We start from the raw sequence: 20471 nt of genomic DNA, 5'->3' as shown, positions 1-20471 counted from the left end.
ATTATGGCTCATTGTTTATTTAATTGAGATATTTTTGTCATTTTCATCCTTATTTAATAGAGATTTTTCACAAAATAACTAAAATGATGTCAATGACCACTTCTATCGACTTCAAAACTCATAGACTATTTTAGCTAAAAAAAATCATGATATTTTAAAAGAGAATTCGAACTTAGCTGTGTGAAGCGAGTAAAACTCACTACAAGGAGCATGCATGTTATTGTTGACCAGCTGACTTAACAATACTCTAAAAGACATATTCAAACTCGGTTACAAAGAGCGAGCACACTACTGTGGACTGATTGGCCTCACGGTACTTTATTTACGAGAAGAACAATTTGACCTCAAGTGTAAGCGGTGAACACACTTATATTAAACAATTAACTTGTCTAACCGTGTTGTAGTTCATGAGAAGGCGAACTTAAACCAACAACTCGAGTATGGGTAATAAAAATACTAATCTTGACCAACCGACTTACCCTTATACGTAAAAATATGACATGTCCGGTCAATGGTGGGTTCAACTTGCGTCCCATAACACGTACGAAGGACGGTTTGGAAGTGAGTGATGTGAGATCTTTTCTATCATGTCAATTTCTGAAAGGAAAATGGGTGGCATGGCCTTGAGCCCATGTTTAAATTACCAATTTGGTAAAACACTTGTCAAAATTTAAAGCTTACAAGTTAATGTCCCTATCAAAATGGAAAGAGAAATAATATCCCAATAGGAACTTCAAAACGAATGGATGCCATAATGCACATTGCACCCCCAATTGTAGCAATATGACTGACGAAGAGAAACTTACATGTCACTGATACACCATTACATATCATTTCGTGTTAATTATGTAATGTTAAGTGTTAATTTCTTTTATATAGCAATTGTGATTGACACATAATATGACTGTGGTAATGTATACACTACTATATGACATCTCGTATTAATCATAAAATATAAGCATTTTAGCTAAAATGGATATGAGATTAACATAACTTCTTATTTTGGTCTCTGAGATTTAAAATTGATAAAACTGGTACCTAAGTTTGTCCATCATTAATCATTTTGATTAATTTATAAAAATTTCCATTAAACAAGAATACAATGACAAAATAACTCTAATTTTTGTCAAATCATTTGACTCTATTCTTTGTTAAATTGAGGGTATTTTTATCATTTTTAGTTTTTATTTAACAGAAACTTTTTTTACGTATGACCAAAACGATTGACGGTAAACAAATTTAAGGACCAGTTCTATCGATTTCAAATCTCATGAATCAAAATGAGAAGTTACACCAATCTTAGAAACTATTTTAACTAAACAAACCTATAGTACTAAGAGTTACTGTTTATCACATAACAAATAATTGACACAAAACATAACGATGACGATGACAGTATAACTAAAAGTCTTTTTTCCCACCAATGAGGCAACGAACGTGTATTTTCCCACCAAAATTAGGACCCAGTACATTTTCCACATCGAGGTACAACCCCCTTCAGCACAACGTACCACTCCATTCAGCACAAAAAGAAAGTGTCGCAAAGCTTCAGACTTTGGTATTTTTGGCTATTTTACACACTGAATTGAAAACGGATATTACCGACTTGCATTATTTTAGCAAGCAAGCAGGCGACGGTGAAGTAGGAAACAAGAAAGGAGGAGAAGGAGGAGGAGATCTCTCTGTCGCCTGCATCTGCTTTTTCGGATCCCAGAAAACGTATGCGAAATCCAGAATTCCCATCTCCTTTTGAAGGTAGTTTTTCTCTTTCTTTTCAAAATTTTCAGATGAAAGTTCAATGCTTTATTGCTCAATCTGTGTGTTTTCACCTTTTTGAATGGGATTTTGTAGTTTCCCTTTGATTTTCCCCAATTTTTTGGAGTGTTCTGAGTTGGATTTTGCTCTAGTTGTGTAAATTTTCCATCTTTTTTTGTCAAAATTTGACGTTTCTGTATGAACAGGCGACCAATTTCCACTTACAGAATATATATAGCATGAACTAACTTGGTATTTGTCAATTTTGATTAGATCTTCAGTGTTTGTACTAAATTATCGTAGATTACGCAATTATAGAATCTGGTTTGGTTTTAGATTCCTTTTTCTACGAGCGATATTCTACTTTAAACTAATCTGAATTGCGGTAGGGGACTCAAATTTAGGTGCATAGCCTCTAGGCTCTAGCCAATGTTGTTACGCACACGAGTGCTTTGATTTCCTGTTAAAAGTTAAAACACTGAATATTTTACAACTAGGTTGAGTAAAAAAATTATGGCGAAAACATCAATCCTTTGTTCCCTATGTGTTGCTACGAGGTTGTATTGCTAGTTTTGCAAACCAATGTTAAAGATTCTATTTTGTGAAATCATCTGAATTTCCGTCTTTGTTTCGTCTTTAGATGTTCCTGCCTTACTCGGATCTGTTTTTTTTTTTTTTTTTTTGTTGAGACTTATGATTTTCCAGTTGAATCTCTTTCGGAGTTAGAGAAGTTGAAAGCTTTCAAATACCTAATTACGTATTCGGATTAGATGCCTCACCGAGTGTGGTACAACTGTATATGGTTTTTTCATTGTAAAATCTGTTACAGATAGACAAGATATGGCGGCATCAGGAGCACGCACTGCATGGCAGCGTAGAGCAAACTGTTGTTTTGTCCAAGAAGATGCGTGGAGCGCGCCAAAATTTTCTTCCTGCCCGTCGTCATCTTCCTCAAAAGCAGAATCTGATATTGCACCCGAGAACCTCAAACCAGATTGCATGCCTTACAACCCAAATCCTGAACTAGCACCCAACACCAAGTGGTGGTTGAACCTGGAACCCAACTGTGGGCTGCAGAAGGAGTTTACGTATGAACAGCTAGCAGTCCTGGAGGCTGAACTTGAAGTTTTGAATTCTGGATTCGTTCATAAAACTCCGATCATAAGTGACTATTACCAGTCTAACGGGGTTTTGGGTACTCAAATTGATATGAAGAATAGTGCTAATTCTTTTGTTGAGAAGCCGTGCCAGGTTTCTGTCACTTGTACAAAAAGTGACCAGAATAAAGGAATGCAAGAGCTCAATGCTGGAATTGGGAATGATCCACAAGTTCCTAAGCAAAAGGACTCGGGCGAGTTTTGGTACTCAGATGATCATCTCTTGAACTTGGATTCTTTGAACTGCTTGAGCTCTGAGGAACCCAAGAAAATGTCTTCCAGTTTGGAATCCCAGTGGGTGGGAACTCAGAAAACTGAACCGTGGTGGCGCTCTGCAGGTAAAGATGAGTTGGCTTCCTTGGTTGCTCAGAAGTCACTGGAACATATTGAGAATTGTGATCTCCCGCGGCCCCAGGTTAAGCATCGTAGGAAGGGTCCCTCTGCTTTCGACCCTAATTCAGCCATGGATCAGATGGCTGAAATGGCGTTCTCCAATATGGACACTTATACATGGGGAAGCTTTACTTCTGGTCACTCAACGCACGAGTCTTGCAGTCCTTTAAGGTAATTTTGTATCTTTTGCTTTACAATTGTTTTCGCAGTTGACCACGATCATCTGGTATTCCTAGATCATTTGCACAAATTGAAATTTTTTATAGAACTGTATGGTCTATGTTTCATGACAATCGAAGATCAACCTGTTACCTTCCCTCTTACATGAAAGGGACAATTCTTCCGAAGTTTTTGTATGTTTCGAGGATCATCATGTAAACCGTAATTTTCGTAATTTTCCTTTGTGCGTATGTGAAATTATTGGCTCATTATAAATGTCTGCCTATTTCCCCCAGTATTAGAGTAATATGCCAGGCTTCTTTACTTTTCTGTACGAGCTTGCGATGCCTGTATCTAAATGAAGCAGATATCTTGTTGCTTGAAAACTTCTCGGAGATTACTTGGTCGAGCTTGAAAACTTCTCGGAGATTACTTGATCAATTTCATTCATGATGCCTTTCGTTTATTGTATAATTTGTTTCAGCAAGGATGAGGTGCAAACCCAAAAGAATTCAGAAGACAATCGAACCAAAGCCGAGCTGTTGGAAGCTTTGTGCCACTCTCAAACACGAGCTAGGAACGCAGAAAAAGCAGCAAAGCAAGCCCATACAGAGAAGGAACACATAATCACTCTGTTTTTGAAGCAGGCCTCGCAACTCTTTGCTTACAAGCAGTGGCTGCAATTGCTGCAGCTCGAGAACTTCTGCCTGCAGCTCAATAACAAGGACCAACCATGGTCCCGTCACAAAGGCAGGCACATGAAGAAGGGTCAGCGCAGGGCCGGAAAACGGGGCGGCAGACCAAGGTGCGAAATTAACACGGGCGTTGTTGCATTCGCAGTGGGATTGGGTCTTGCCGGGGCAGGTTTGCTCCTCGGATGGACGATGGGATGGTTGTTTCCAACGGTTTGAACTGTTCTTCATGCTTAGCTTACCTCCAAGTGCGCATCAACTTGTTTTTAGATTTGTTAATCTTGTAAATACAACTCACTTGATTAAGAGCGTTCTCTCTTTGCATCCGAGGTCTGTTCGTATCCAAAAAACTTGTAGGTACAATAATTAGTGTTTTTGTCTTTACATAAGATGTAATTATGCAGAATTTAAGGGGAATATCTCTAATATAATCAATATTTACTCCTTAATTTCATAAATGTCAATTTTTATAAAAATGATTAATTATAGCAAAAAACACGTATAAATGGACCAAACTTCCATAAAAGCAAATTACATTACACCTACTACAATCGTTGGAGTTCCTTTTTCATTCAAACTCACAAGAAGACTGCTTACTTGTCACCGGACCACCCACCGCGGCAACCCTCTCCCCTTCTGGCCTCTGGTTATCCTTCTCCTTCATATTGTTTTTAAAATTATAATTAAAAAATTAATATAATAATTAATTTTTGTTCTTATACTTTTGGTATGCCTTGGAAACCTAACAAATCAAAGGGAAATAAGGAGGGTCTAGCTAATTGGGAGCGACGACGGCATGTTGCCATCTGTTCTCCGATCATCAGGAGGTCCACCTTTTGTCAAAAGCCCATCACAATTGCATGTAAACAAACAAATTCCAATTTTTATTGCAAAACCAAAATCATAAACAAAACAAAAGAACATTTCTTGGAATTGAATTCAGGTTCATTCATAAACAGGTGTAATTGCAATAATTTTTTTTAAGTGTTTGGATTTACGGTTTGTTTTGTTATTAGCTTTGACGGTATTGAAGTCTATTCCAGTGAAATTTTGGATATATTTGATAATTTTTTTAAAAACTAACATTCATAAAATTAGAGTGTAAATTTTGACTATATGTGATAAATTCTCGAATTTAGGCATGTAATATAATAAACTGCTAGATCTTTATTTCCACATGATAAATGTAGAAGAATCCGGATCCTCTTTGTGAGGATTCTGAAGATCCGTGAATCGTGTCCGTTCATTATACATTGTGCAGTTAGAAATTATTTTAAATATTTTTATTTAAAATTAAATACAAATATTAAAATGATTTATAACTGCATGATATACGATGAACAAACACAATTTATAGATTTCTAGATCCTCATCAAAAAGATCCATAGAAGATCTTGTTGGAATGTGGAAGGCCGACCTTATCACCATCCATCACTCAAATCGGCAATCCAAAGCTGCACCTACTTTTTGTAGCTGCCATAAATTTTCATCTGGATTGAGGTCCACTTTGGATTTTTATGTTTAGAATCACGGATCGAGAGATCCGGATCGCTTAATTTTAATAGCACATCTTCATTAATTCATTTCAATTGTCATTTCACAAAAATCTAAAAATTTAAACGATCTGGATCTCTTGATTTACAAGCTCTGAACGTAAAGATCCGGGATAGATCTCAATCCTTCCATCCAACCACTTATTATCCAAAAGGGACACCCATTCAAGGCGAAAGCACAAGCCAAACACAATTCCTAACTGTTTACCATAAAAAAAAAAAAAAATAATAATAATAAACACACACAAAATTCCTTTGCTCTACGGGAGAGGAATTTGAACGTGACGGGAAGACGGATTCGATGCGCAGTGAAATTCGAACGTGAGTGCAAAAAGGAGTATACAATGTTTAGCCAATTTATGTTGAGAAGAAAGCGTAATCTAACCAGAATTAGAGGAAAGTCAGACTTCTAGAATATGTGTATTGGACCAAACGGAGAGTGTTTAATTTGACAATTTGGCTCTTGCTCGTTGAACTTATGGCTTATTTAGGGTTTATAATTACACATTTGATTAACAAGATCTGCGGATGAAACGACCCCGTCAAAAAGATTAGTCAAAAGACAGTGGCAATGAACCCACTAATTGTTCTTAAACAATTAATTGTATTTGACAAATAAAGTAACAATTTAATTATGTAATTAGCTATTCTAATCAAATAAATAACGAGATTAATTAATGGGATTAATTATACTTAAGTCCTTGAAACTCAAAATGTGTCGCCTAACTTCCTAAAAGACTCAAATTGCTTCTCACCTACTCCTTCCCGTTCAAGTACTGGAGAGTTAAATAAGACTCAAATTGAGTTTTAGAGGGCATACGTTTAATTAATCTTAAGTTAATTAAATTTTGCTATTTTAGCTAAAATAGTCTTTGAGATTGGTGTAACTCCTCACTTTAGCCATTGAGATTTGAATGAATAAAAGTGGTCGTTGAATTTGTCCACTGTCAATCATTCAAGTAATTTCGTAAAAATCTCTGTTAACTAAGGACCAAAATGATAAAAATACACTCTATTGATAAACAATGGGCCAAAACAATTTGACAAAAATTAAGGGTATTTTGTCATTTAATCCTTATATAACGGAAATTTTTCATGAAAGATCAAAATTATTAATAATGAACAAAATCAGGGACTAGCTCTATTGATTTTGGGATCAAACAAACATGAATTTGACACTCTTTGGAACTTAAACAATTAACCACATATAATAACTACTAAGATCATAAAAATAAGCACTCAAAAGATCAAAAACTTATTAACAGTCAAAAATAAAAGAGGATCGAAAGAAGGTATGACAATCTCAAAAACAATTTTATCTAAAAAAGCCGTCAACTTTTACATTACATGCAGATGCTTCCTACTGTCTTCAGACTGGGTGAGTTTGTTGACTTTGACTATATCCGGTACAGCGGCCTATTCGCCAACAACTTCCCATATTCCTATAAGGACGCGGCCATATCCAACCAGGTTAAAGTCCTCAGTTTCTCTCCGAAATCTGTACAAAACGCAGATTGCCTCCCCTCCCTCTCTCTCTCTCTCTAGAATTTGATATCACTCGTTCATCCCGAATACCATGCCGTTTTGCGAGGTTGCGTCGCCGCAGAATGCCGCCTCGGCGGACGCGAACCTCAACGACGGAATCAAAATCTTCTACCAAACGTACGGCCGCGGACCGACCAAGGTCCTCCTCATCATAGGTCGCCTATCTGGAAGATTCAGTTTTTTCTTCTTTTTATTTTTTTCTGATCGGATATTATTTCTTTCTGTTTCAATGATTTATACGAACTGGGTTTTGGTTTGCTCGGAATTTTCTGTGTTGTTGATGGATTTTGGAATGGATGGACAGGTTTGGCGGGGACTCACGACTCGTGGGGCCCACAGATTCAGGGACTGACGGGGTCCGTTGCACACAATGACGACGAGAGGACGTCAGCCGCTGACTGCTGCGGCGATGAGGCTGGTTTTAGCGGCGGTGACATCGAGGTGTGTGCCTTCGACAACCGCGGCATGGGTCGGAGCTCCATCCCCACTAAAAAATCCGAATATACGTGAGTTTTCTTTACTCATTTGAAAAAGTCAAATTTTTCTTTCTCGGAAAAAATAGTATTCAATTGTATAATTATATACTGTAGGACATAGATGTTTCTTCGACCCTCGCAAAGCGAGAAGCTTGTCAGCTTGTGGTCGTCCTTATAAGAATGTATATGTACTTTAACAAAAAATAGAACCCTTTTACGAAGCGGCACTAAACAGGCAATAAAACGCGTTTTAGTGTTCAGTTAGTGCTCATTTGTCGTCTGTTGAGTGTCAATTTAGTGAAAAGTTTGATTTTTTATTGAAGATTTGTAAAAAGTTACGTGAATTTTCCGAAAATACGTGATAATAATGATCAGAAGTTGAGTTAATGATGTTTTGTTTTTTGTTTGTGGCAGAACAAGAACAATGGCAAAGGATGCAATTGCATTGATGGATCACTTAGGGTGGACAGAAGCCCATGTTTTTGGGCATTCGATGGGTGAGTTCATGTTTTCCGCACTGACCGAATTACAAACAGTGAACTGAATTTACTTTGTAGCAGGACTTGGTTTCTTTCTTTCTTTCGTTTCGTTAATTTATTTGGATTCGCTCTTTAGTCTGACGTGAATTTTGTTACCACAACAGGAGCTATGATAGCTTGCAAATTAGCAGCAATGGTGCCCGATAGAATTCTGTCGTTGGCTTTGCTTAATGTGACCGGGGGAGGTTTCGAATGTTTACCAAGGGTTCGTGACTTCTGACCCATGAACTAGAAACAGTACGTAAGTTTGCTTGCAGGAGGTGAAGTTGATTTCTCATTAATATGTTCAATGTGTTGCAGCTTGACCGACAAACATTATCCATTGCTGTCCGGTTTTTGAAGGCAAAGACTCCCGAGCAAAGGGCGGCTGTAGACTTGGACACGCACTACTCGAAGGTCTGCAGTGCTCTTGCTTCTATCATGTTTCCGTCTGTTAACTCTGGACCAATAGGGACATGACTCATGCTTTAAAGAACGAAACTCTCACACATTCGCGGTATTAACGTGCAGGGATATCTTGAAGAATATGTTGGATCCAACACGAGAAGGGCGATGTTATATCAAGTAAGAAATCCTAAAGGAACTGCTTATTGATTATTTTGATATTTCGGTTGAGGCTTAGATACAATTTGTAGTACAATATCCATGTTCTGAACTGGAACCTATCTCCAGGAATATGTCAAAGGCATATCAGCAACCGGGATGCAGTCCAACCATGGTTTCGAGGGTCAAATCAATGCATGCTGGACGCATAAAATGACACGAAGGAGATTGAATTGATCCGCTCAGCAGGATTTCTCGTTTCAGTCATTCACGGCAGGTGCGGTCATACATACTATGCAGTGCATCTCAGATGTCCCCTTTTTTTCCATGTTGTGTGTCAAGATAAGACTGTTAGTGGTCTGGAATTTGTATGCCTGCATAAAGGCACTGCTGCATATATACATTTCCGACTCTCAAACAAACTATCTCCGAAAATCAAGTGTTTGTGTGAAACTTATGAATTTTGATTACCAGTTCACTACATATTCTTCTGGCAACCATCTTGACATTCATTAAATTGATAGGCATGACGTCGTTGCTCAAATATATTATGCAAGGAGACTGGCAGAGAAGCTGCATCCTGTTGCTAGAATGGTAGATCTTCCTGGAGGGCATCTAGTGAGTCATGAAAGGACCGAGGAGGTAATTCTGTTATATGTATCATCCGTTATATAATTCAATGATGCTTGACGTGGAAAGGAAATCTTATGTTAATTTGTTTTGAATATCAGGTAAACAAAGCTCTTATGGAGTTGATCAAGGCAACGGAAGCAAAGACCGAGCCACATGATTGGACAAATTTGCCTGAAACAAGTTCGGGTAAGCAAATTTAACCTAAACAAAATCTTCCATCTCTTTTCTGCATAAGAGCATGGACCAAATGGCAGCATGCCTGCTGTATTGATGTCAATATAATCCGTGATTACGTGCTAATATATACTGTCTTTTACAGGGTGGATGGTTACAAGAATTTCCCGTATCAGAAAAAGCAGCGCAGAAGGGAGAAGTGTGTCATTCACGCCCAGCATATCCGAAAGGCTACATCTTTTCCTCTTTGGCCTCTTTTCATTGGCATTGGAGAATGGAAGGAGAGCCCTCAGAACCATAAAACCGGCAAGAGTCGGACATGCCATCGCATAAGCTGCTGCTGATCGTCAAAGAACCCCCCGCATTTCTTTCAACTGGGGTTCATCGATTTTTCATTCCATCGGCACTGGTGAATGCTGCGTCAAGTGTTCTTCCCCGAAACCGGGATTTGTTAACAAGATATGAGGCCTTTTATACAGATATGTTGCAACCGGAGGCAGGAACGGAGAGAGGATCACAAGGGCCAATATTTAGGCGGATCCCAATCCTCAATTCACTTGCAACATATCAAGATAATATTTTATCCATTTATACTGGAGACAAACAAGTCTTTACAGATTGTACGCTTTACAGAATGAGAGCAAACCAGAAATAGGGTGTTTCTATTTTTATTTATTTGGTGTTATCACAATAAATTTTTGGTAAAAAATTTTGAGATATTGGCTAATTTTTCTTCGAACTTTTAATTTTAACCGATTATCCTTGAAATTTTATAATTGGTCAATTTTTCTCATAAATTTTACTTTTACCTGAAAACAAACGAAAACACCTTGGGACTAAATGAATCAAAGAAAAATCAAAGAACGAGAACGAAGGGATGAATATACAGGAAAAACCGGGAGTTTGAACAACCAGCCCTAGTACTAACTAAAGCCAGCACAAATATTAGTATGATATACAATTTGCACGCAGGCACAAATATTAGTATGATACACAAAATACATGCAGGCAGCATCAAGCGGTGGTTTACCTCAAACAAACATATCATCTTACCCAAGACGCATACGCCTTTGTAATCAACAACTATGGTTCATAAACTTAAAATTGAAGACGACGACAAATTGAAGACTGAATATCGGTAAACCAAATGATGATGTTATGTACGAAAAGATAACGTACTTGGCCTTTGATTGTGTCTGCCAAAAAATATGTGCTGTTCGATTGGATGAGAAGAAGGTGTCGAAATTGAATGAAAGGAAGGGAGGTTTTGAGAGAGAAAGGGAGAGAGAGAAAGGGAAAGAGGAGAGAGGCGAGAGGAGAGAGAGAGAGATGCTATTGTTATGCTGAATAAGATGCCATCTCTCGAGCAACGGGAGTTTATAGAGAAGGATGGCAGATATACGCTGGAATATACCCAAATGCCTACGCGTATTAACCAACAGGATCCCCTCCGGATTGATGAAAATTTTAGGGATCCGTGAATTATTTACCTTCATCGTAAATTGTAGAGTCATTTTTTGTTAAGTATTATTTATATTTAATTTTAAATAAAAATATTTAAAATAATTTCTGACCACATAATGTATAATAAATGGATACGATTCTCGAATTCCAGAATCCTCACAAAGAGGATCCGGATTTACGGATTAAACCCCGAAAACCAGTTTCCGTACCTTACTCCCACCACTAGAAATAAGGGTACTTCCGTCAGTTTAAAAATATTCTTATACCACACAACCCCTTCCTTTACTACGTCGTTTTGGTTTTTTGAGACGCAGCGATTTTGTTCGTCTAGAAGACTAGAACCCGATAAACCCCAGTGAGACGCTCTGCTCAGCGTCTCCAACTTCTCAGCTCCAGAGAACCATGGCTGCAGCAGCTTCTGACATGGCAGATGCCCAAACCCAGTGGGAGTTTAGCTGGTAATCTCTCTCCTTCCTCTGTTATATACCAATATCTATTTTTCTCTCTATGTTTTTCTGTTAAAATCTCTTTACTTTTGTGATTAAAGTCAGCAGTTTCACCTGTATTTTATCTGGGTTTTGATTATTTTCCTCTTTCAATACCTCAGGAACCGAAAAGTAAGTTGATTTTGGATATGGGTTTGTTTTCGATTTGCAAAAGGTTCTATCTTTATGTATATTATTCGTGAATTTGCTCTCTTGAGTATCTGTTTGAACGAATTGCCGTTTATAGTATCTGTTTTTTGAATTCCTAGTTAGTTTATTTTCGATAGTTTTGCTTCTGGGTTGTTGTGGTAATCTTATATGTATAGCCTGTAGCTTGTTCTTTCGTGTTAAAACTGAAAGGAACTCATCTCGTTCGTTGAAAGGAACTCATCATTCAGAATGTGAAGGACAACATAACTTTCTTGGAAAAGTTGAATTGCTGCTATATTTCGACGTTTCACTTCAGTGTTAGATTTTCAGAATTTTGGTTGAGCTAATTTGTGGATTCATAGGAGCTGATGGGGTTTTCAGCTATGTTAGGGAGTAATTCTAGAACCCTTGGTGAGGTAGGTAGATCAAGATATACTGAGGCGAACCCTGTTTAACCATGTTGTGGATGGATTTTGAAATTACTCTAGACAGTTTTCAATAAACTTGAATGTGAAAACTATGCATCAAGGACTACGGGAGGACATAAGGTTGCGTGGCCTGGTAGAAGTTTACAAGGGTTGTTTCTCTGGGAAGAGGAGATCATTGATTCAACTTTCATCATTTATAATTTATCTACTTCTGCGAATTTTTAACCCGCATGGTAGGAGCATCATTATTGAGAAAATGGAGGTCTGTGTGCAGTGACTTGGAGGTAGATTTTGAGTCCGAGGAAAGTGCTTCAATCGTCTATGCAACATTAGCTGTTGATAAGGAGGTGATGCTTCATATGTTAAAGCTATGTTTTGATCAGTTCATAACTTCATTTGGTTTAATTGTTTATCTGATTCCATCTATTACTGCAGTTGCAACCGGACAAGGTGACGAGGCAGATGTCAGTTTCCAACTGCAAGCTTTCAGTGTAAGCATTTCCGTTTGATAAAATTAATTTTCCAAACTTTTATTGAAGAATCATTGGATTGATTCTGATGTAAGAAAATGCTATATGGGGTGAGGGAGGAACAATGTTATCGCCTAACGACCAAACTGTTGACAAAAAAGTGGGTTCAAAGCTAAGTTGTGGGCTAAATTCAGAAAATCTGCTACAAAAAAAAATTCTGCCGAACCTGTGGTTGATTTTAATCTTATGTACAGGCACTTTGAGGCTGTTGAGGCGAGATTTCTTCGAGCATCATATAGCGCTTTGTTAGATGTATTGACACTCGCCACAAAGACAATCGAAGAATTTGGAAATGGATTAGAATTGTGACCAGTTAGCTACTTGCTTTGCTAGTTTTTCTATGAAATGATTTGTAACAATTCAAGTTGGTATTTGTGGAACTGTTCACAGCATGAAATGGGAGCTTGATTACTTTGTTATGACCTATAAGATTCAGCGATATATTCAACACACCGTATGAATGCTATTTTATAGGGATGGAAAAAATTCCCAAAAATCCCAAACCAAACCAAACCAAAAAAATACCAATTCCAAACCAAAAATGTCCCAAACCGATTTTTCCAAAATTTCGTTATTCTCATACCGAAAAAATACCGAAATTTCGGTATGGGAATCAGGATTGTTTTCCCAATATTTTGGTATTTCCATTCCCAACTGAAATATACAATTTTAATTATTTTATATATATATATATATATATTTACACATATAATAATATATATTATTTTTTAATTACAGTTAAGAGTTAATTTGAACCGTTGGATTGTTTCAAATTAACTTATGTCGTCCATCCATTCCTTGTTAGGCTTTCAGCTTTCTCCCCGTCGAGGACACCACTCCAGTTTCGAACTTTTATTTTATTTCTCAAATCTCACTCATTCAGACTCAGTCTCTTAGCTTAGTCTCACTCAAATCCAACTCCTGCCAACCATTCACCGGCCCATTCACACAGAGCCACAGCCACCATCGGTCTCTCTCTATCGCAACTCTTTCTCGTGATTCTTTCTCTCAAGAGCCTCTGACTCTCTCACGCGATTCTCTCTCTCAGATTCAGACACAGGTAAATAAATATGGGAATTAATTTAAGGTTTGTGAAATTTAATTTACGAATTCTAGATTAGGGTTTGTAATTTTAGGGTTTTTGAAATTTAATTTTTGAATTCTAGATTAGGGTTTGTTTGGTTTCACAGATCAGATTCTATTTAATTAATCTAATGGTTCAGGTTTTTAGGTTTTTGCAGATTGGTGAAGGTCTGAAGGAACTGGGCTCTTTTGCTTTGCTACTGCAGCTTCTGTGCTGGAGTTTTATTTACCAACAAGTAAATATCTCAGATGAGTTCTCTTGAATTGTATGCTTCTTTGATTTAATTGTTGTTGCTTTTAAGAGTGTAATGTGGGACATATTTGTATTCAAGTCTTGGAAGTATTTAGTCTTTAAGGAATCTAAGCTTTTCGAGCTTTGGTATATTTACATTAGTCATTGGTTGACCTTTGTAATAGGCTGTGGTTTATTATCTGGTTTAATAATCTCTCGATGCAAAGTGTTTCTTTCTTTTGAAGCCTTCGTTCTTCAACTTATTTAGTTGAATTGCTGGAGGACTAGCAAAACGTCAAGCTTAACATTCTGGCGCTAACAGGTTTAGGCCTGATGAGGCCCACAAACCTTTTGGCTTAATCTTCGGTTGGAGATGATTTTCGTGTCATTCTTAACTATTTTTAACCCTATAACCCTTTGACCGGGTTGGTTGAAGATGACCTCAGTTTACAGTAGCAGCTAGATTGATTGCATTCTCCTACAAAACGATCGGATTGCTCCTAAACCCTACATTGTATGATTGATTATGAAGTTCCGGACAGCTTCTGCCATTTTTAGAGTCAAATGACAACGTATTTCATCCCAACGCAATGGTGTCGAGAAATGACAACGCATTTCATCCCAACGCAATGGTGTCGAGAAATGACAACGCATTTCATCCCAACGCAATCGCTTCGAAAGTATTTCTCTTACCAAGCAAACTTCTGAAATGGGAAGTAATAATTGATATATACTGTTTACAAAACTTGAAAACATTACACTGCTGTGTAAAAGGAAAAGGTCATCAAACAAAATGGGAAAGCCGGAAACAGTAGTTTTCTGCTTCAATTGTCCATCCTCCCTCAATTTCTCAGTATTCATCCAAGTAAGTGTATAACATGTCATCTTTCTTCGACTTGCGCCGGCTAAGCAAGGCCTTGAGGAGCCGTTTACTTTTGCTGGGGTATTGATCAACCTCTCGGCCATTATCTCTTTCAGCAGGTAATCGCATGGAAGCTGACTTCCGAGGCTCTGAAGGGTACTGTATACACATAAACACCGAACTCTCAGTTTACAACTATCACAATAGAAGGGAACCGTACCAAGTATGTTGAAAATCTAATGAACTTCAAAAGAAACATTGAATAAGTAATCCGCGTTTGACACCCACCCGTCTTCTTGGATTAGAAAGATTTGGAGTTGTCGGCCTACTTGAGTTCGGGGTACTAGACCGACTTTTGTTTGGAGTAGTTGGCCTACTTGCAAGAGATCCAGACCGTAAAAGTGGAAATCGATGAGGCGAAACTGTTCGCTTGTCTGATTCGAAACATCAAAAATCAGATTATCAATATCCAATTCACTATAATGGTGTCCATATCGCAATGTCCAAGATGCATACTCACCTAATTCCTTTTTGGGCATGGTAGAAGTAAAAGAAAAAACTCCGGATCGTTGGGGAGGTTGTGGAGAAGGAGACGGAGAACGCCCTTTGCTGCACAAAACATGACCATCCTTTATGACATATGAAATTGGGTCACCAACTTGATTCAAGCAAGATACCGCAGTAATATTTACCTGACTGTAGACGGTGGGGTTTCTCTAATTGTAGCGCGAACAGCTTTAGGATCGAATCAAATTACAACAGAAACCAGAATATGTTAAACTCTTGATTAATTATACACACTGAAACAAAATGGGAGATGAAGCATCTTACCATTCCGAAATTGATGCCAATCATCTTCATCATCTAGGTTGCATCCTTGGTATTTGGATTTAGTTCTGCTGCCTCCGTGCATGGTCTCACCAACTGAACATGATTTTGAGTTGTAAGAACTTTTATTCATTTCTATCTCCGTATTTCCAAAAAACGAGATCAAAAATCATAAAATGCAGTGTTTTATAGTATGAAAACAGTAAACTGAGACAACGGTGGTGTACTTGCCTGGCAAGATGTACCGCTTGTGGTATTTAGGAGTATCTATAATCGATGACTGTTGAGAAAGACCCTCATGATCAATGTATTCTTGACATGTCCTTATCCTCTAAAAGAAACATAAAAGAGCATTGGTTTCTTGTGATTGAATACATAGCTACAAATTATAGGATTGAATTCGGTGCAATAAGTCGCACACTGTTGTGCAATGACCCGGGGTAGTCAATCCCGAATTAGACGGGGGTAACCAGTGACGTGGCAAAATTGTTTTCTCAACTGACAATTATCATGCAAAACTTTTGAACAATGAGCTACGAACTTACATGCGAGACTAACTATCTTATACCTCAGCGCCTAAAAGGCATTTTTCGCCGATCATTTTATACAGAAACACATATCGTACAAGCTCGTTCAAGATTTCTTTAATTTCACCGTTAACTTACCTGTTCAATGCAAGATACCCGAAATTCTGTGCCAGAAACTTCATCCACCTTTTCATCGAAGAGATCGTTAACCTTATATGTAACAGAACCCAAATGATCCACTGTATTCACGAGAGCTTTAATGGCATAATCTTTCAATGTTTCCACCACTCTGCACAACAAGATGATATTTGTTTAATTTTGCAAAAAATAATATGGATAGAGAGAATTAGCATAATAAAATCCCAATTGCCATGAATCGGAACAACTCACATATGTTTCTGGTCATCATTTGTGTACGATAGTTCAAAGTACTCTGCCGCTGAGTACAATTGCGTTCTCAAATTCTTCAAATCCTGAAAAGTAACGCAATGCACAACGAAAATCACACAACTTCAGTTGCAGGGATTTTTGCACTATAACAAGCTAACGTCTCCTGAATTCGGATATTTTTAAGTGAGGTATACGAAAAACCAAAGAGTTGATTTTTCGGGAAGATAATGAAAGCTCATAAGATTTCATTTCACTGAACTTGCAAAACTAAGAACCAACTAAAACAGTAATATTTAAGCAAAAGAGGAGTACCTTGAGACTATCAGAGAAGAGCAAGCTCTGATGCATAGAAACCTCATCAAAATTAGATGCTACCCGAGGGACCGGCATTGCAGATGTAGCCATCGTTCCTGCGAGCTACACTTCGAGAGTGAACGGAATCAAGATAAGAACTTAAAGTTGAAACAACAAACACCAAGAACATATGAGGTTATAGTGTGGCAAATGCACCACTCAGCCCCCGAAAACCAGCGAAATATCGAAATTTAAGCTAAATCAAATCCTTCCAAAGAGAAAAAGAAACTTTAGAGAGAGGGGAAGAGGGATGTTATGCACCAATGAAAACTCCATTGAACTTTAAAAATTTAAAGCTCAAATAAAAACACCAGGTTTTTGCCTTTGCAAGAAAGAGAGGAGCCTCTCCTTAAACAATTAATTAATGAAATACCCCAATCTACTATTTTAATTAGAGAATAGTCCTGCCAGAGATAAAAAAAAATGGGAATAAAAAATGCAACAGCATAAAGCTTAGTGCTTTGCCTCATCTCAGCAACCATTTCAGACAAGAAAATCAACACAACACTTTAAAGCTCATTTTGTCTGAATCACAGTAACATCAAAAGCTGTCAAATTTCAGCCCCCTCTCTTTAATTTCTGAGATAATTCTGGGTTTTCAGTCTCTTTTTTTTTTTTTTCAATTAAATTCAAAATTCAAATGGGTAATTCTGGAACACATAGTTAGTGAATCCCAATCCTAAAACGCGTCCAAATTTGTCAAATTTCATGACCCTTTTCTCTGTTGGAGAGTCTAATTTTGGAAATGAAAGAAAAATTACAGTGCATTTGAGGAGTTGTATTAGCTATGCTGAAAGTTCTTACCTTTCTTCTTTCTCTTGAACACAGTAACAAAAAAATCCAATTGGGCAAAATTTTCAATGCTAAGTAAACACTAACCTGGTAGCTTTTCAAGTGAAAGTTCTTCTGGAGCTGAAATTAAAACTACCCAAGAAGGCAAAAACCCAGAAACCGACTGGGTCGAATTCAAAGTTTGAAACTTGTGGAGTATATGAAACCTAAATGGTGAGGAAGAAGGAGGAGGAAGGACAGGAATAGGCAGCTCGTTTGAAAGCGGCTTACTTGGTTCGGTACAAGATTTGACTAATCCAAAAGAAAACGACAACTCTTCTGCTTCCTTTCTCTCTGTTGTTTTGGAGATTCAAATAGTTGAGGACTTAAAAAAAGCAGACAGAGAGTGGGAGGGGAGAGAGAGAGAGAGAGAGAGAGAGAGAGAGAGAGAGTGGAGGGACATCCATCAAGGCTAGCACGTCTGTGTGGGCAGGGAATCTGAGGCAGTTTTAATTTATAAGGGAGCAAAAGTCTCTCCGTGTTTGAAAGAGGATTTTCTCACCCTTTTAATTTTTTTCTCTATTTTTTTTCTTACTTAAATGATTACGGTTAAATTATATTAATATCTTATATTGATTTTTTTATAAAGATAATAAGATAAAAAGTAAAATATAAGATGAGAGGAGTAAAGAAAATGTGAATAGGAGAAGAAAGAATTCTACTCCATCAAGAAGTATACTGTTGGACTAATTAACTCCTCTCCCTATCATTAGCCACTTTGTGGGTCCTACCTTCTTATTAGTTGGGTTTTTTTTGGTGACAGCGATTCTAAATTTTTATATTATTTTTTGTACACCAGATATATGACGTGACGATTGATCATTGAAGTTTTTACCATAATCGCAAGATTATTTGATCTACAACGTATAGTCTACGAATTTGTTTTATCTAAACAATTTTTTTTTCCATCTTTGCAAGGTGCTAGGAAATCATCTTGTAGACCATACGTTGTAAACAAAAAGATATGACGGTTGAAAATTAGATTTTTTTTATTTATAATGATTTAAAAAAAAAAATTTCAATTAGCAACTGTCACTTCATGTAACCTACAAATATGAGCTAAAAATATGGTCTTTGATATAGTGTGGGTCCACTTTTTATAAGCACAAACAGTAGACTACCTCAAAAAATGGGAAATTGCTTTGTTGTTTTTTCACCCACTTCTTGTTCTTGATATGGAAGAGATGAACTTCTTTTGTTGGGTTTCCCACTTCCACTTGTGGTGGTGGTGGGAAAAGGGGTTCCATCTCTTCTCGTAAAATGGTTTGAAATTTTGAGTCCTTAGAAAACTTTGGTCTTTGTAAAAATTTTCCCATAAAAAAAAAACCCTAATCTTTTTTTAGTACTCTTATCGAGATTACGAAAACGTCACTGTAGTAATATCTCAAATGAGTTGTGGCATTTTTTTTTTTTTCACATAGCGTACATAATTAACTTGGAATGCCGTTCCAAGAGAATCCGATTTTAGGGAAGTTGTTCTCAATTGGGAGGGGATATGGTACGCTGCTAGGCCCACCGAAGGCCCTTGTAATGGATTTTGTAAGGCAAGGAAAGGTGTTGGTATACTGTCAGATTTCCTCCCCAGTTGTTATTAGTTGCTAGTGCCTATACCACTACACATATAATATAACACATTGGATTGAATGGGGGAAAATGTGGGTGTTGAAAAGCACATATCAATGACCCACGCACGCATGCTGTTGGTAAAACCCCAAATACGTGACCTTGGAGGCACTCATCATGCCTCATTAAACAAAGTCCCCGAAGACAAGTAGAAGAAGGGAAGACCTCATACCAACATCATTTTCAATTTCCGACTCTACGTAGACGTGAGTTAGGTTAATCATTCCAAGTGCATAATGTCTTTCTTGTTACTTTTTACGAGTTTGAAATCTTATCATGCAATATGTTAATAAAATTTAAACAAGAAGAGGGATACTTGAAAAATAAGAAAAACACATATTCTCTACTTGTATAATAACATATAGCGTAATGACTCGTGTTCCCGACATATTAAAAAATCTTTGTGTTGCTTGAGGTCGAGGGTTACCCACCACCGTTGAAAATGAAATCAAAGGTGATGATTGATTTGGAGTAGATAGCTAACGTGGATCCTACTGAGTTCCTCCTTGCTACTTTTTTCTTTTTCTTTTTCTTTTTCAACCCATAAACCAAAACCTTTTGGAGTTGTAGACTTGTAATTTCAGCTTTTTTCTTTTGTTCTCGATTGAATGAATCCGTGATTTTAGCTTCATCAGGTTTTATAAAATCAGCGGCGTGATTGGTGGCAATTGAGTTGGGTGGGGTTATGCAGGATCGCAAGACGAATAAGCAACGTAAGTACTGGAATTTGATCCTATCCGGATTCATTTTAGAAGATCTTAGAGAACTTCATATCTTAAACATTCATCGTGTATTGTATAGTCAGAAATCATTTGACTTTTATTATTTAAAATTAAACACAAATAGTATTTGAAGAAAAATGATGACACGATGTACGATGAACGGTCAAGATGTGAGGATTTTTAGGATTCTTACAAAGTTGATTCGAAGAGGATCTTCTTGCCATAATAATGATTTATCGATTGGATCTGATTTTCACTTACCATTTTTAACCCTTCACACACACATTCATTTTTATTTTTAGCTATCAAATTAAATCAAACGAAGCAACATACAAGATTGAAC

At 37.3% G+C, this 20471-nt stretch overlaps 4 protein-coding genes across 6 annotated transcripts; 3 read left to right on the top strand and 1 right to left on the bottom strand.

Moving 5' to 3' along the window:
- Nucleotides 1-1570: 1570 nt before the first annotated feature.
- On the top strand, nt 1571-4605 carry LOC103943406. Its single transcript, XM_009353709.3, has 3 exons — nt 1571-1755; nt 2585-3476; nt 3949-4605. The coding sequence occupies exons 1-3, from the start codon at nt 1722-1724 to the stop codon at nt 4373-4375; spliced, it is 1353 nt and encodes a 450-aa protein (XP_009351984.2). The 5' UTR covers nt 1571-1721; the 3' UTR covers nt 4376-4605.
- A 2575-nt stretch (nt 4606-7180) lies between these two features.
- Nucleotides 7181-10290, top strand: LOC103943405 (putative carbamate hydrolase RutD). The gene is given in 11 exon segments (XM_009353707.3): nt 7181-7409; nt 7559-7760; nt 8145-8227; nt 8374-8474; nt 8570-8665; nt 8780-8833; nt 8942-9032; nt 9035-9089; nt 9337-9454; nt 9544-9631; nt 9765-10290. Coding segments are annotated over 11 exon segments (1200 nt in total). The 5' UTR covers nt 7181-7285; the 3' UTR covers nt 9953-10290.
- A 1087-nt stretch (nt 10291-11377) lies between these two features.
- LOC103943404 lies at nt 11378-13100 on the top strand. Of its 2 annotated transcripts, XM_048571033.1 has the most exons (5): nt 11378-11541; nt 11691-11700; nt 12421-12493; nt 12582-12637; nt 12871-13100. In XM_048571033.1, exons 1-5 carry the CDS (start codon nt 11514-11516, stop codon nt 12983-12985), a joined length of 282 nt encoding a protein of 93 aa, XP_048426990.1. In that variant the 5' UTR covers nt 11378-11513; the 3' UTR covers nt 12986-13100. The 2 variants fall into 2 exon arrangements, with proteins under 2 accessions (XP_048426990.1, XP_009351981.2); XM_009353706.3 differs by lacking the exon at nt 11691-11700 and having other exon boundaries at nt 11382-11541.
- A 1593-nt stretch (nt 13101-14693) lies between these two features.
- On the bottom strand, nt 14694-18208 carry LOC103943410 (protein ABIL2). 2 transcript variants are annotated; one of them, XM_048570975.1, is made up of 10 exons: nt 17832-18208; nt 16911-17020; nt 16599-16681; nt 16347-16497; nt 15913-16012; nt 15685-15777; nt 15546-15588; nt 15374-15462; nt 15142-15287; nt 14694-15012 (listed from the first exon to the last, which is right to left on the bottom strand). In XM_048570975.1, exons 2-10 carry the CDS (start codon nt 17001-17003, stop codon nt 14842-14844), a joined length of 969 nt encoding a protein of 322 aa, XP_048426932.1. In that variant the 5' UTR covers nt 17004-17020; nt 17832-18208; the 3' UTR covers nt 14694-14841. The 2 variants fall into 2 exon arrangements, with proteins under 2 accessions (XP_048426932.1, XP_048426931.1); XM_048570974.1 differs by having other exon boundaries at nt 16911-17015.
- Nucleotides 18209-20471: the final 2263 nt, after the last annotated feature.

The sequence above is a fragment of a genome, unplaced genomic scaffold, assembly GCF_019419815.1.
Source record: "Pyrus x bretschneideri cultivar Hongxiangsu unplaced genomic scaffold, Pyrus_bretschneideri_v1 Contig57, whole genome shotgun sequence".
In the NCBI taxonomy this organism is placed as follows: Eukaryota; Viridiplantae; Streptophyta; class Magnoliopsida; order Rosales; family Rosaceae; genus Pyrus; species Pyrus x bretschneideri.
The sequence above is the reverse complement of the archived record's forward strand: the minus strand, read 5'-3'. Positions and strand labels throughout refer to the sequence as shown.

What these genes read in the sequence shown, in the direction of transcription:
- LOC103943404 (XM_009353706.3), top strand. Translation starts at nt 11,486, where the DNA reads ATGGCTGCAGCAGCTTCTGACATGGCAGATGCCCAAACCCAGTGGGAG. An exon ending in ACCCAGTGGGAGTTTAGCTG is followed by an intron (nt 11,542 to 12,420) that starts GTAATCTCTCTC and finishes GTCTGTGTGCAG; the next exon opens with TGACTTGGAGGTAGATTTTG. An exon ending in CATTAGCTGTTGATAAGGAG is followed by an intron (nt 12,494 to 12,581) that starts GTGATGCTTCAT and finishes CTATTACTGCAG; the next exon opens with TTGCAACCGGACAAGGTGAC.
- LOC103943406 (XM_009353709.3), top strand. Translation starts at nt 1,722, where the DNA reads ATGCGAAATCCAGAATTCCCATCTCCTTTTGAAG. An exon ending in ATTCCCATCTCCTTTTGAAG is followed by an intron (nt 1,756 to 2,584) that starts GTAGTTTTTCTC and finishes AATCTGTTACAG; the next exon opens with ATAGACAAGATATGGCGGCA. An exon ending in GAGTCTTGCAGTCCTTTAAG is followed by an intron (nt 3,477 to 3,948) that starts GTAATTTTGTAT and finishes AATTTGTTTCAG; the next exon opens with CAAGGATGAGGTGCAAACCC.
- LOC103943410 (XM_048570975.1), bottom strand. Translation starts at nt 17,003, where the DNA reads ATGGCTACATCTGCAATGCCGGTCCCTCGGGTAGCATCTAATTTTGAT. An exon ending in ACCCCACCGTCTACAGTCAG is followed by an intron (nt 15,463 to 15,545) that starts GTAAATATTACT and finishes TGTTTTGTGCAG; the next exon opens with CAAAGGGCGTTCTCCGTCTC. An exon ending in TTTCTAATCCAAGAAGACGG is followed by an intron (nt 15,013 to 15,141) that starts GTGGGTGTCAAA and finishes ATGTGTATACAG; the next exon opens with TACCCTTCAGAGCCTCGGAA.